This window comes from Giraffa tippelskirchi, chromosome 5 (assembly GCF_054371585.1).
Source record: "Giraffa tippelskirchi isolate mGirTip1 chromosome 5, T2T-mGirTip1v1.2.pri, whole genome shotgun sequence".
Lineage (NCBI taxonomy): Eukaryota > Metazoa > Chordata > Mammalia > Artiodactyla > Giraffidae > Giraffa > Giraffa tippelskirchi.
In genome coordinates, this window is record NC_137279.1 from 44,348,947 (window position 1) to 44,365,369 (window position 16,423).

General features: G+C 39.0%; 1 protein-coding gene and 1 long non-coding RNA gene across 2 annotated transcripts in view; one reads left to right on the plus strand and one right to left on the minus strand.

The window, feature by feature from the left end:
- The window catches only part of LOC145507944 (uncharacterized), a 32,865-nt gene extending 20,081 nt beyond the window's left edge, over window positions 1-12,784 (plus strand). Inside the window, exons 3-4 of the long non-coding RNA XR_014055250.1 lie at window positions 12,083-12,215; window positions 12,629-12,784. This is a non-coding gene — a long non-coding RNA (uncharacterized LOC145507944). The remainder of the gene's footprint in view (window positions 1-12,082; window positions 12,216-12,628) is intronic.
- The window catches only part of PLD5 (phospholipase D family member 5), a 380,049-nt gene that overhangs the window by 191,502 nt on the left and 172,124 nt on the right, over window positions 1-16,423 (minus strand). The window contains exon 2 of the mRNA XM_081495441.1: window positions 12,051-12,187. Coding sequence (XP_081351567.1) covers window positions 12,051-12,187 — 137 coding nt within the window. The remainder of the gene's footprint in view (window positions 1-12,050; window positions 12,188-16,423) is intronic.

Consider the following 16,423-nt stretch of genomic DNA (forward strand, 5'->3'; position numbering starts at 1 on the left):
GCATTCAGATGGGAATATCTTTCCTTTTCTCCTTTGCTTTTTGCTTCTCTTCTCTTCCCAGCTATCTGTAAGGCCTCCTCAGACAGCCATTTTGCTTTTAAGAGGCCAGACAAGGAACAAGGAAAGTGAAAAGTGAAAGTGAAAGTTGCTCAGTCATGTCTGACTCTTTGCGACCCTATGGATTGTAATCCATGAAATTCTCCAGGCCAGATTACTGGAGTGGGTAGCCTTTCCTTCTCCAGGGGATCTTAGTTCAAAATTGAGAAAGGAGTACGACAAGGCTGTATGTTGTTACCCTGTTTATTTAACTTATATGCAGAGTTCATCATGCGAAATGCTGGGCTGGATGAATCACAAGTTGGAATCAAACTGCCAGGGATAAACATCAATAACCTCAGATATGCAGATGATACCACTCTAATGGCAGAAAGTGAAGAGGAACTAAAGAGCTTGTTGATGAAGGTAGAAGAGGAGAGTGAAAAAGCTGGCTTGAAAGTTAATGTTAAAAAATTAAGATCATGGCATAGACTTTTGTTGCTTTAATCAATTGATTAATATAGTAATTGTAATAGTAACAAATATAGAAGAATTTTGTTACTTAAAACTTTATGGTCACAGGAAACTTAAAAATTTAAATTGATATTTATGTGTGAAGAAGTATGATAGGGTGATAAATAAAACATGTAAATGTTTAAATGTCAATAAAACATTAAAAAAAACTAAAAATATGTTATGTTAGCAATCTAAAAATAGTATGTTAGTGCTAAATTTTGAGAGGAATTAGAATGGAATATAAGTTCGAAAATAAATAAGGGGCTTCTCTGGTGGTCCAGGGGTTAAGAATCCACCTTGCAATGCAAGGGACACCGGTTCGATCCCTGGTCTGGGAAGATTTCACATTTGGCAGAGCAACTAAGCCTGTGCACCACAACTACTGAGCTCACATGCTGCAACTTCTGAAGCCCGAGCACCTCGTGCCTGTGCTCTGCAACAAGAGAAGTCACCACACTGAGAAGCGCACACACTGCAATGAAGAGTCGGCCCTTCTCACCACAGCTAGAGAAAGCCCAAGTGCAGCAATGAAGACCCAGCACAGCCAATAAATAAAAAAAATTTAAAAAGAAAAAAAAATAAGATCATGGCATCCAGTTCCATCACTTCATGACATACAGAAGGGGAAAAAGTGGAAGCAGTGACAGGCTTTATTTTCTTGGGTTCCAAAATCACTGTGGATGGTGACTGCAGCCACCATTAAAAGACACTTGGTCCTTGGAAGAAAAGCTCTGACAAACTAGACAGTGTTTAAAAAAGCAGAGGCATCACTTTGCTGGTACAGGCCTGGTATGGTTTTTCCAGTAGTCATGTACAGAAGTGAGAGGTGGACCGTAAAGAAGGCTAAGCATGGAAGAATTGATGCTTTTGAAATATGGAGTTGGAGAAGACTTTTGAGAATCTCTTGGACTGCAAGGAGATCAAACCAGTCAATCCTAAAGGAGATCAACTGTGAATATTCACTGGAAGAACTGATGCTGAAGCTGAAGCTCCAATACTTTGACCACTTGATGAGAAGAACTAACTCACTGAAAAAGACCCTGATGCTGGGAAAGATTGAAGGCAACAGGAGAAGGGGATGGCAGAGGATGAGATGCTTAGATAGAATCACCGACTGAATGGACATGAATTTGAGCAAACTCTGGGAGACAGTGGAGGACAGAGGAGCCTGGTGTGCTGCAGTCCATGAGGTCGCAAAGAGTCAGACAGGACTAAGCACCTGAACAACAACAACAATCTATGACAAAGGAGACAAGAATATACAATGAGGAAAAAAGTCTCTTCAGTGGGTGGTGCTGGGAAAAGTGGAAAGCTACTTCTAAATGAATGAAATGAGAGTATTTTTTGTGCAGTACACAGAAATAAACTCAAAATATACTGGAGACCTAAATGTAAGACCAGAGACCATAAAGCTCCCAGAAGAAAGCATAGGCAGAACACACTTTGACATAAATAGGTGTAATAATTTTTTTGGATTTGTCTCCTAAAGCAAAGGAAACAAAAGCAAATACACACAAATGAGACCTTATTACATGTAAAACCTTTTGTACAGCAAGGAAAACCATCGACAAAACAACAAAAAAGATAGCTTATTAAACAGAAGAAAATATTTGAATGTGATATGGCCAATAAGGGGTTAATATCAGAAATATATAAGTGACTCATAAAACTCAAAATTAAAAAAATTAAACAACGCAATTTAAAAAATGGGCAGAAGTCCTGAATAAATATTTTTCCAAAGATGACATGCAAATCTCCAGCAGGCACATGAAAAAATGCTCAAGATCACCAGTTACTAGGGAAATGCAAATCAAAGCCTCAACGAGACGCCTCACACCTGTCAGAATGGCCATTACCCAAAATTCTACAAACAAGAAAGGCTGGAGAGGATGTGGAAAAAAGAGAACCCTTGTACACTGTTGGTAGAACTGTAAATTGAGGCAGCCACTGTGGGAAACAGTATGGAGGTTTATCTAAAAATAGAACTATCATATAATCCAGCAATTCCTGTGTATATATCCAAAGAAAACAAAGACATTAATTCAAGAACATACATGTACCCCAGTGTTCATAGCAGCATTATTTAAAATAGCCAAGATATGGAAGCAATCTAAGAAACTATCAACAGACGAATGGATAAAGAAGATGTGATACATATATGTATGGAAGGAAATGGCAACCCACTCCAGTATTCTTGCCTGGAAAATTTCATGAACAAAAGAGCCTGGAAGGCTACAGGCCATAGAGTCACCAAGAGTTGGACATGACTTAGCAACTAAACCCTATATATATATATATATATATATATATATATATATATATATAATGAAATATTAGTCATAACAAAGAATGGGGTTTTGCCATTTGCAACAATATGGATGTACCTGCCTGTAGGGAATTACATTTAGTGAAATAAGTCCAAGACAGAGATAGACAAATACTGTATGTTGTCATGTGTATGTAGAATCTAAAAATTAAAACAAACAAATAAATATAACAAAACAGAAACAGACTCACAAATACAGAGAAAAAACTTGTGGTTACTGGGAAGAAAGAGAAATGGGTAGGGGTAAGATAGAGTTAAGGCATTAAGAGGTACAATAAGTTACAAATAAGTAAATCACAAGAATATATTATTGTACAACATGGAGAATACAGACAATACTTTATAATAACTTTAAATGGAGTATAATCTATAAAACTATTGAATCATTATTTTGATTCAATAATATTGAGTTGAATCATCATATACTCAATCATTGAATCATCATATACTCAAAGTGAATGTAGTATTGTAAATCAGCTTGGTAAATCAACTGTGTTGTTTAGTTGCTAAGTCATGTCTGACTCCTTGTGGCCCCATGGGGTGTAGCCCTGCAGGCTCCTCTGTCCATGGGTTTCCCAGGCAAGAATACTAGGGTGGCTTGCCAGTTCCATCTCCAGGAGATCTTGCTAACCCAGGGATCAAACCCGAGTCTCCTGCATTGCAGGCGTATTCTTTTATCTCTAAGCATCACTATACTTCAACTAAAAAAAGAAATAGGTAAAATGGCTCACTTTTGATACTAGCATTATAAAAGGAAAAATACACTAAGAACTTTATAAGGGAAACAGGTTCATTGTGAGCTAAAATGGAGAAACTAGGAGAAAATGTAGAACAAAAGCTCTAGAGCCAGTTTTTGCCTTAGTCCACCTTTCATCATGATTGTTTGTTTAGTACATTAGAAATCTATTTGTAGTACCAGGTGCTCTAGGCTTTTATATTCTTTCCTGTTCCTTGGGGGTGGGGGGTATAGATTAATGTTTCTCTTTCTCTTTAGACAGGAAAGCACTCAGATGTCAAATATGAAGCCAAAAACCGAGTCTTCTAAATTTGGGAGCAACACTAATTTAAAAACACGGTTGGGTTTGTCAATATAAACCATGGTAGATCAAAGTTAATCTAAACAGAGGAAAAATTTGTAGCCTAAGAAAAGGATAAAAAAAAGGATGAAAAAACTCTTATTTTGGAGCAAAGTTAAATGAAATGTAAAAGGGGACTGCAAATACCTATAATGAACTTATGTCCCTTAATAAAAGGAACAGTCAACACTTACTGTGCATTTATCATATGACAAATGTTACTGTTTGAAAGGTACTTGCATTAACATACTTAGTTTTTACAGAAACCTTTCAAATAAGACATCATAATTGTCTTCATTATAGAGATGAAAAAAAGTGTTATAATAAAATTGAGAAATTTGCCCCAAATTGCAATTCTCCTAAGTGGTACAGCCAAATTCAAACACAGGGAATTTGGCCTCTATAGTCCACGTTCTTATTTCTATAATATGAAAGGAAGGAAAGGAAAAAGGATGAAGGAATGCTGCTCAGTCACAAAAGCAATTTTAAAAGCCTCTTCTCTGGTGTCCTTGTATCCTCATCACCAATATCCTTGGGGGATAATTTAATGACACTCTTAGAACTTAAAGTTTTGATATTTAATAGAATGCTCCACGAAAGGAACCAGGGCTCATTAGACAGGAGACAAACACCAGGTCTCAGAATCAGAAAATTCAAAATGGGGCTGGAACAGCTTGCAGCTTCCAGGAGGCAAGGCTGCTCTCAGAGATATCTAGAATAATGTCCAAATGTACAAAAGACAGCTCCTACTAGCCAAGAATAAAAAGGGCATTAAAAGGGAAAACAATGATTATAGTCTATTGGAGCAAGTTGTATCTGTTAAAATAGCTCTAAGATCATGATACAAAGAGACAGTACAAACTACTAGGAGGTGATTGTCAATGCACAAAGAGGTCTCTCAATACTATCTTCTAGAAATGTTATATATTGATGATCCAAATTATATATGTCCTATTTTGGAGCTGCAACTTGGTTATTTATATATAGATACCTCAGTGGCTCAGATGGTAAAGAATCTGCCTGCAATGGAGGAGACCCAGGTTCGACCCTTGGGTTGGGAAAATTCCCCTGGAGAAGGAAATGGTAACCCACTCCAGTATTCTTGCCTGGAGTACAAATCCCATGGACAGAATAGCCTTGCAGGCTATATAGTTCATGGGGTTGCAAAGAGCCAGACACGACTGAGCAACTAGCACTTTTGCACTTTCATGAATATAGTATATTATTTTAAAGTACATAAATAATGGATCAGAGAAAGAAATTCAGAAAACAAAGATATGAAAAACATAAAATAGGGAACCCAGCTTTCTAACAGAGAAATTGTAAAATTTATACAATGTATGTAAAGTGTGTGTGTGTTGGGGGTGGAGGTGCCCTATTAAAGTGAGTCTGTCCTTACTATACTTTTTGTAGCCAAACCTTGGTGGTCTAGGCCACCCTCGGGAGAAGGCAATGGCACCCCACTCCAGTACTCTTGCTTGGAAAATCCCATGGACGGAGGAGCCATGGTGGTAGGCTACAGTCCATGGGGTCGCTCAGAGTCAGACACGACTGAGCGACTTCACTTTCACTTTTCCCTTTCATACGCTGGAGAGGGAAATGGCAACCCACTCCAGTATACTTGCCTGGAGAATCCCAGGGACAGCGGAGCCTGGTGGGCTGCCATCTATGGGGTCACACAGAGTCAGACACAACTGAAGCAACTTAGCAGCAGCAGCAGCAGCATTATAACTTACCCTACTCCCCTGGTGGCTCAGTGGTAAAGAATCCACCTGCAATGCAGGAGATGCAGGTTTGATCCCTTGGTCAGGAAGGTCTCCTGGAGTAGGAAATAGCAACCCACTCCAGTATTTGTGCCAAGGAAAATCCCATGGACAGATGAGCCTCGTGGGCTATAGTCCATATGGTTGCAAAGAGTTGGACATTACTGAGCAACTGAACACACACATAGTAACTTATACATTAATCACACAGCCTAAGATATTACGTGGGTCCCATTTTATATAGACCTAAGCCCATTCACTTTAAGGTAAAAGCAAATTACTGGGTTCAGGAATAGTGGGGATTATATACATAGCAAGAGAGACTGAGTTGGTCCATTCCGTTTACGTTTCAGACCAAATGGGCACAAGCTAAAATGGATATGCAGATTTGTGAGTGAGCCCAACCAGGCTAGTAGTCACCCAGACCCAGACCCAGACCCAGGACTGATTCACAAGGATGAGAGGCAAGTGTGAGGAAGCCCAGGAGCAGGGGCTGACATAATTAATAATTACCTGGATAGAAATGATGGCAAACATCCATCAATATGTTGAGAAGTCAACGATAGCCCACCCAGAAATTTCTGTTTACTTAGCTTGTTTATTGAGAGTTTACTTTACTATAGTTTATGGGAATTGGGCTTGAGATGGAAAAGGAGCAAGGTGAAAAGTGATTCTGTGTGAATTTATCCACGAGGTGTGGTAAAGAAAAGTCCTTCTTCTAGTAAGTGTCTAATGATGTCTCTAGTGGGCTAGTAACAATCCAAAACAACTGATGTAGGATTCGTCCAGGAGAGATAGATGTAACTGCAAAATGAAACATGGAGGTCTCTCATCCAAATGGGTGAGTTCCACAGGTGAGCGTTCTGCATGTGAGCAGCAGTGGGAGGTAAGTTCCAGCATCTCTGGTCCCTGGGGATGTGACATGTGGGAAACATCATAGTGCATGGTTACATCTTGCAGGAATAATGTAAAATAATAATTAGGGCCACTAGTGAACCACAAATTAGCCTAAAGACAGGATGTATACAATCACAATTGGCCATTTAAGTCATTCTTGACTCTCAGTAATGTCCCAGAAATATAGTTTCTCGGTAAAACTAGAAAATCTGCCCTTCACCCTCTCAGGTGATTGAGTGACATGGAGGTTTATATTACTAGGGACTCAATCAGCAATTAAAAACAGACAGGAAAATGATGGAAAGTACACATAAATTCAGTACAAAGAGACAGAGAAATAGGTCAAAGCCATTTACTGAGGTCAAAAGACCTTGTTTCTGGGCATAAAAGCTGAGGTTGGTTGAAACACACTTTGGAAGATATGTTTAGAGCAGTTATTTTTTTGACTCATATGGAAAACTATAATCGAGGGTATCATTATTCTACTATTAGAACAGTATTATAGAAGCTAAGTAATAAAAAGAAAGAGAAATAAAATAAGTCAGGAAATAATAAATCACAAATTGGATATTATTTATTGGGACATACATGTTTTAGAGAGACATATAAAAGACTCAACAAAGAAAGACATGTTGAGTGGGCAGTATGACTCAGAGTGGGAATCTATCAGAGGACAGAAAGGTATCTAGGCGAGTTAGCAGAGATAAAATGAATTAAAGTAATATATTTAGAAAAGAGTACACTGGATGAAGAGACCTTGCAAAGGGGCTGTCAAAACAGTGAGAAGCTGCTGACAGACTGTAGGATGTCTTGTGTTCTTTCAACTTTCAGGAGTGAGGAGAGCTACAAACACAGAGGGAGCTTAATTACAAAGGTAATGAGATCTTAGCAAAGGCTGCACTGAGCAAGCAGCACTCTTTAGGATAATGACACCATAAGGAGAAGAACATAAAAAGAAAACTTTGCGAGTGAAAGTGTTAGTCACTCAGTCGCGTCCGACTCTTTGCGACCCCATGGACTAGATAGAGCCTGCCAGGCTCCTCTGTCCAGGGGATTCTCCAGGCAAGAATACTGGAGTGGGTCACCACTCTCTTCTCCAGGGATCTTCCTGACCAGGAACTGAACCCTGGTCCCCCACATTGCAGGCAGATTCTTTACCATCTGAGCTATCAGGGAAGCCCATATAAGGAGAAGAACATAAAAAGAAAACTATGTGAGTGAGTAAAAGGTAACTGGAAGCTGAGCATCATGTGACTTCCTCAGCATCACCTTGAGGCCGGAAAGGTTAATGACAGGAAAAGGTCATGAGAGGAGGACTAGAACTTTGCAGAGAAGGGCTAAGTTGAGACTGGTATGCTAGAGCTTCTGCAGATTGGCAGTTTTCCCTCCTAGTCTACATCAGCACCAGCGTACTCATTGGGTGCATCTCCAAACAATGTTACTTCTTTTACCTGGGGCATCCCTGCCTGGAGGAACCTAGGACTGAAGAACAAGGAACTCACCCTCTCTGCAAGCTGCTGGTGGGGGTGAGCAATGGCTGAGGATGCCCTGAGAATAGGATGGGTGGAACTAGAAGTCAACCAGTTTAAGAACTGGCAGCATGGTTGAGGCACAAGATCCAAGGAGGCAAGTAAGAGACGGGATGCTACAGGATGTATCCAAGACACACTGGTCATGGTCTAAGAAATGGATAAAAACAAAACGAAACCAGAAGGGGCTGGTAGTATAGGAGGAGTTTAGGGAAATGGGAGATTGAACATGCAAATCAGTAATGACCAGTCTATATATATATATATATGGTAGAACTCTGACCTCATAACCTGCAGCAACCTGCCCAGGAAACCAACTTCTTATCTACAATAATCAGTTCAGGAAGTCAGCCTGCTCTAAGTCAGACTCGTAGGAAGGAGGACTGTTATCTCTATTAATAATCCAGGAAACTAAACAATAACTTCTGAAATCAAGATAGCCATAACTTAATTAATGGCTGCCATCTTCCCTAATTTTTGTCCCTACTTCCAATTTAGAACCAACCAGGGAAAACAAACATGTACCCCTAACCCATCACATAGGATGCCTGCTTCTATCTAGCCTGCCTCCAGCTCCCCCAGGCCGGCAGGGCAGACCACTATGAAGCTTTCCCCCTCTGCTGCCTGCCTCTGAGTCTCTGCTCAAACACAAGCGACTGAGGTGAACTGCCTTGCCATAGAAAGCTCTGAATCAATAGCTCTGTCTCATGTTTACTTCACTCATTCTCATACGTTTATTCTCTTTGTTTACCTCCACAGCATCAAAGACTACTAAAATCAAGATAAAAAGTAGATTCAGGATGAGTGTGAAGGCAGGGGGAAGAGGAAGCTAGTTGCGAATAGAGAAGGGGGATTCCTTATACTTAGAAAGGGACAGGGAGAGGGCTGACATTTATATATTGCTTGTTATGAGTTTCCTGTGGCTTGGTTGTAGATTTATACAATTTACTGAAGCCTCATAAAACCTTGTGAGAGAGATTTTGTTTAATCTACCATTTTAAGGGAAATAAAACTAAAACAGTTTTCATAACCCATCAGGAGTGGAGCGGCATCCAAAGCCAGGTTTCCTCTTTCCACTCTGCCAGCCACTCCCCTAAGCCTCCTCTGACTTTCCCGCTGCACTTCTGACCGCAGTCACCATGACTGCTTCATGAACTAGGTTGCGACTCCTTGTTCAGTCCTTTGTTGCTCTGCAAAAAGGTGAATAACATAAATTGCATATCTTGCCCAAGTTTACACAGTGAGTAAGTGGTAGAATGTAAATTTGAATCCAAGTCTTTCAAATTTTAAAGTCCATGGTCTTTCACTACATTAGGCTCCTTGGGAGGTGGAATAGTTTGCTGGCAGGTGCACAGGCGAAGTGGATACTAAATTTATTGACTTGAAGTGGTTAAATACAGTAAGGCTAGAGTATTGGAAATAAATTTTACAGTTACTAACGACAATGGCAAGAGATGGGACTGGTGGTTGGAAGGCCTATTGTTGTTTAGGTACTCGGTCTTCCTGATCCAGGGATCAAACCTACATCTCCTGCACTGCAGGTGGTTTCTTTGCTGCTGAGCCACCATCCCAGCCCAGAAGGTCTGATAGCCAAGCACAAAAGGAGGGAAGGAGTCCTGGAAGTTAGAAGGTAATGTTGCCTATAGTGATAAGGAGATAGTGACTGACATAAGAAAAGTTCATCAAATTAAAACGAGAATGATTGATGGTGGGGAAATGGTCTGTCCCACTGGAGACTGGGACTGGATGGGGGTGTAAGAATTGCAGTTGCCTTGCCTCCACCCTGTGCTCTGGAGAGAGGAGAAAAAGCAGAAGCTTTGCGGGATGAGGACAGGAGGTAGGCAGATATACAAAAGTGACAAGACAATGCAGGAGAAAAGAAATGCAAGACACAGAAGAAGAGATTGTAGAAGAAAGGAAGACCTGGAGGGGCTATAAATTCTGGAAAAGAGTTGCTGGGCTTCCCAGGTGGCACTAGTGGTAAAGAACCTGCCTGTGAATGCAGGAGATATAAGAGGCTTAGGTTCGATACCTCAGTTGGGAAGATCCCCTAGAGAAGGAATGGCAACCCACACCAGTATTCTTGCCTGGAGAATCCCATGGACAGAGGAGCCTGGTGGGCTATACTCCATAGGGTCACAAAGAATAGGACGTGACTGAAGCAACTTAGCACATGCAACTTAGTGATCAAGGCAATATTTGCAACTACCCAAGGAAAAGAAAGCAGGAAAATGGTTGGTAATTGGAAGAATACATTCTAGATGGAGGGAGAAGCAATATTACATCATCAGGATTAGGTATTGATTAAGATGGAAGAAATAACCAGGTCAAATTCCAGTTGTATGAGTTGAAAATTAAAGTTAGATTAAATTTTATAATAGATTCCTCCAAGTTAAAATAGGCATAATTTGAAGGCTTCCCCTTTTTTTGTTGTTAAAAAAACACATATCTGGTAACGTTTGTTAAAAGGTCCTGGGTATGTTGTCTTAAGGAAGTCATTACAGTTTGACCTTTACAAAGTTGCTTTCTAGATTCTGGAGTTTGCCATTTAAAGTACTCAGCAGTCTTCATTACAGGTGAGGTGAGAGAGAGGGGCTGAGCCACCCCAGTGAATAAGTATGAGTCATTGGCCCCTTGCCCACAGTATGTTTATATGTGTCATGTAACAGGATTAGCACAAGGTACTGACGCAGACAGTTTTCAGGAGGAAGATAATGATGATGTATTGTTTTTCTATTGCTTTCCTGATAATCCCAATACAGTTCTCCTCCCAAATTCAGTCTGGGAAGTAAACGTATTTAGGAACACCTATCTAGCATGAAGCAATAACCTAAAATGTATCCTGATTTCTCTCTTGTACCCTTTGTTCTATACAGTACTGTTGCCTGGCAATTAAACTATAATGTATCATGGGTTAAAAAGAACCCTCAAATTTCTATTGTCTTATCCAGATTTTTTTTCTGTCAGACATTCAACCCTCAATGCAAAATATCTAGGATAAAAACTTACATATACATTACTAGGCTGTGGCTGATTTTAAACTAGAAAAGAGGGGCACTTTGACTAATGCTTTTCAAAGGGAAAAAATAATATTTAAAATTAATTGTAAGCACTAATTCATAATAACCATGTAATTTTATGGCCTCACTTTGACTCTGCAGCACACAAACATAGAAATAAACCTCTTGTTTCTCTGCCCCTTCTTGGTACTTTTTTACATCCTCCTACGAACCTCAAAAGACAAAGTAGCATCTAGGGAGGAGTTGGATGAGGAGATTTATGAGGATAAAACCATGCTGTGATAGCTCTGCAGTCATAAGTGACCATAGGGAAATGTTATTTAGTGTACCTGAAGAAAAATAATACAGATATGTGACAGTAAAGCTGTTGTAATTTCTGGATGAAAAATAAACTTTGTGCTAAACTGGGCCAGACTGAGGAGGCTCATGTCTTCTCATAGTTATGCTTATTTATTTGATCCCTAATTTTAAGTCGGAATTTTCCCTGAGATGTGTGTTTAACTTCTGATTGACAACAACTAGCATGGTGTCCTCAGTCTGTTGAGGCTTTTATTACTGCTGAGCTTATTATGGAACAAATCAAAACCTCACACACAGAGGTCTCCAGAAATGCAGATTGTTGCAAAATTTCATTTTGTCAACCACACTTCTGTACAGGATATGCCCAAACTTTAAAGTGAATTAAATCATGACTCATTTTTATTCCCTTGGTCTAAATAAACGTAAAATCACCAGTGGACAGCAACTCATGCCTCAGCTTAACCCAATAGGCAGTTAGGTGCTCATGTGTGTTTATGATATTTTTCTCTCACTGTCCAAGACCCCCGCTGATTTTATCACCCACTCCCTAAAAGAGAATTTTTAAATTTCTGTTTGTTACCTCTTACCGACATTTATTTTGACAATTTTTTTCTGACAGTCCATCTTCATCCTCTCCCATGATATCCACAGCTGAAAATATCAATGCAACGAGAATGGCAAAGCAGCACACCAGCGCAAAGATCACGATGCACTTCTGCTGGGACTGCAAGAGAGAAAGAAGATAAAGAAAAGTAAGTGAAGCAGCTTGGCTTAGGAACGTCAAGCTGTGACAGCTTTTTTAAAAGTTCCATGCAAAACCCTTTGGGGAAGAGTTAGTTTTGTTACTGCCAGAGAAGCACTACTCTCTGGGTGAAATGTCTAAGACCTTTATGCTTATTCCTTAACAGCTTTCAAACCCTTGCTAAATATGTTAGAATCTATTAAATAATTCAGGGGCTACATCAAGACTTCCAAATGAATTTGCTCTTTTTCTTTCTAATCAAAAGTAGTCCAGAAAAGACGACTATAAGATCCATTACTGCAAATTAAAAATGAAACACAAGGTGGCTCAATAATTATTCTCTGTTCCCTGTTATCACCACTTATGCAAACTGCATTTAAACTCTGTATCCTCTTGCTTTTCCCATCTCATCTTCCTCTTAAGATCTTTATGGTGTGATGACTTCAGGAAAGATGCCCTTGGTGGTCAGGATGAATTCTGCACTTTGACCAGAAAACTGAATCTATCAGATGCCAGCATCATGGGTCATTAAGCAACATCATGCATTTCAAAACATTGAATAAAATCTTAACCAATGTTCATAGTGTTGATATGATTTTCACTTAGAGACCCAAGGCCAAGTTTCAGGTGTCAAAATAAATCATGTCCTTATCTTTAGGCCCAAGTGTTATAATGTTATCCCTATGCCCAGGGGTTCATGGTCAAAGGTGGCAGAAAATAAAGCTATGTTACTAGGCAAGAGCCATGACCACTGGGACAAATAATTTTGCCTACATTCCTTTTATTAGATAAATTGAGATGGGGAGAAGAGGAGAAAGAACAATTTTTTAAAAATATTTTTGCAGCTTCTAGGAAGTATTTTCAGAAGGAGCAAGAGTGACCTTTGACCAGGCAGCCAGGAGCACTCTTAGCAATGGTACACACATATGCACAGATATGCATGCACATACACATAGATTTCAGAGCTTTGGTAACACCAGCTGGCTTTGTTTCCTCCTATCACCCTCCCGCCCTTCATCCCTGCAGCCACTTGGTCTCCAAAGATTAATGGAATCTTCTAAAGTACAGTGTCCAATTTGTCCAGGGGCAGCCTCAGGTTACAGATTACACAGAAAGATGTAGTCTGGAAATAATGTTGTTTCTGCAACCAGGCACTATCAGTTCAAATGGTTGTTTCTTTCTAGTGTTTTCTAACCCTCCTTTAGGTCTCATCTCACAGAAGAACCTGTTCCAAGTCCATTCATGCCTGTCATTATGTTCTTCTCCTACTGCACACTCAGGGATAAAACGGGAGAAAACACAAGTAAGATATACCATTGTTCTTTAACCACATGCTCTGGGTATCTCTAGGGCATGGGTTGTTTTATTCCTTCCATCTACAAGCAACAAGCGAAGAGCCTAACAAATAGAAGGTGCTCAAGAGGTAGTTATTGTATAAACAAATACAGAGTGAATGAATGAAATGAAAATCACCATGCAAATGGAGAGCAACATGAGGTATTTCTTCCAGTGACCTTCCTTAAAAAAAAAATTGGTTCATTTCCACATTTTGGTGACGGTAAATCTTGCAGCTCATTCTTTTTCACACTGTTTGGGATCTAGAGGCAATTCTATGGGCCAAGCCTATCAACTCTGCAAAATTCTGCAGAACAGATTATGCATTCACCTTGCTCCTTTGCTTGGCATTCATCCTTGAATCTTCACTAATTTTATTTTTAAGAAGCAGCACTGTAAACTTGTTGAGGGCTCAGACTTTAGAAAAAGATTGCTGGGACTCTGTCACTTAATAGTTGTATGCCCTTGTATGCTTTAGATTCTTTGGCTGTAAAATGGGCATAATAATAATAACAACAACTGCCTTATAGGGTTGTTATTAAAAATTAAATTAAATAAGATACTTTACATAAGTATTTAGAACAGTGCCCCAAAAGTAAAGAGCACTAAATGAATGCATTATTAGTATATTGTACTATATGCATCTCTGTAAGCTGCCTCAAATATTTTGTGGAAACAAGGTAAAGATACGAACAAACCAAAACATACAACAAAAAATGCAAGTAGGTCTAGAGAAAGGCTGAGAGATAAACAGAGACAGAGAAGAACAGGAAGAAATAAGACAAAAAGAGAGAAAAGAAATGTGAGCTGGAATTTTTCTAGGATAAAATTAAGAAACTGATCTAGATCAGTACTCAGAATTCAAAACTAAGCATTTCTCAAACTTAAGCCTGCATCTAAACTACCTGGAGGGCTTATTAAAACATTCATTGATGAGTTCCACTTCCAGAGTTTTTGATTCATTAGGTCTGGGGTGGGGCCCACGAACATGCATTTATAACAAGTTCCCATGGGGATGTTGATGCTCCCAGTCCAGGTGCCATACTTTGATGTATCAAAGTGTCATCTCTACTAAATGCTGCTTAATACATGTTCATCATTCAAATCCACCTGCCTACAGTAGCTTATTTTCAAACATTAAAGGGATCATGATAAATACACCCTACTAATGCAAATGTAAATCTTGTAATTTTATTTCTTTGTGAATGTTTAAAAAATTATTTAAACACTAATTTTTTTAACTTTTTGAATAAATTTTCTTCTGCTCTTTACTTGATAATTTAATGATACTCATCATTCGTATAATCAAAAAATGTTTGCTGTTAGCTATTTAATATTAAAAAGAAAATAAATCAACAGGGTCCTGCTGAGATATAACTGTCATCAACATCTTCTTCTGGTTCTTTCCTATACCACATCTACCTATAAAGAAATCTGATAATATTTATAGCACTCTTTATACAGTTTTACATCCTGCTTTTTGTACAAAATCACATTTTACTATATTAAATTTTTTTTTAAAGCATAGTTTTAAGTTGTTGTGTAGTGTTTGACTGCATGAAAAATAATTCTCTCCTTTGCTCACAAATCTTTCCTTCAAAGTCACTAATTTTACGAAAGAAATAAAGATTAAACATTTCCCCCATTTTATTCATTTCTCTATAAATTATAAATAGAAACAAACAAAAACTTTTAGAGATTTAAAATAATATAATGATATTCACATTAATTTAGTACAGAAGAGCCTCTGACCTAGGATAATATAATTAAATATTTTCTCAGATCCTAGAGACAGCAGCATGTCAGCTGTATAGTGGGTGCTGTATGCAGGTCAACAAGCAACAGTCAGAACCAGACATGGAACAACGAACTGGTTCAAAATTCAGAAAGGAGTATGTCAAGGCTGTATATTGTCACCCTGCTTATGTAACTTATATGCAGAATACATCATGTGAAATCCTCGGCTGGATGAATCACAAGCTGGAATCAAGATTGCTGGGATAAATATCAATAACCTCAGATATGCAGATGACACCACCCTTATGGCAGAAGGTGAAGAGGAACTAAAGAGCATTTAGATGAAAGTGAAAGAGGAGAGTGAAAAAGTTGGCTTAAAACTCAACATTCAAAAACCTAAGATCATGGCATCTGGTCCCATCACTTCATGGCAAATAGAAGGGGGAAAAATGAAAACAGTGGCAGATTTTATTTTCTTGCGCTCCAAAATCACTATGGATGATGACTGCACTCATGAAATTAAAAGATGTTTGCTCCTTGGAAGAAAAGCCATGACAAACCTAGACAGCATATTCAAAAGCAAAGACATTACTTTGCTGACAAAATCGAAGCTATGGTTTTTCCATTGGTCATGTATGGATGTGATAGTTGGACCACGAAGAAGACTGAGCACTGAAAAATTGATGCTTTTGAACTGTGGTGCTGGAGAAGACTCTTGAGAGTTCCTTGGACAGTAAGGAGATCAAACCAGTCAATCCTAAAGGAAATCAACCCTGAATATTTATTGCAAGGACTAATGCTGAAGCTCCAATACTTTGGCCACCTGATGTGAAGAGCCTACTCAATGGAAAAGAAACTGATGCTGAGAAAGATTGAAGGCAGAAGGAGGAGGGGATGACAGAGGATGAGATGGTTGAATGCATCACCGACTCAATGGACATGAGTTTGAGCAAATTTCAGGAGACAGTGAAGGACAGGGAAGTCTGGCATGCTGCAGTCCATGGCGTTGCAGAGTTGGACATAACTTAGCAACTGAACAACAGCAAAAAAGTCTTAAATGATCTAAACTTCTACCTTAAGAATGTAGAAATTTTTTTTTTTAAAAAAAGCAATATAAACTGAAAATAGAGAAATGGAAATAATACA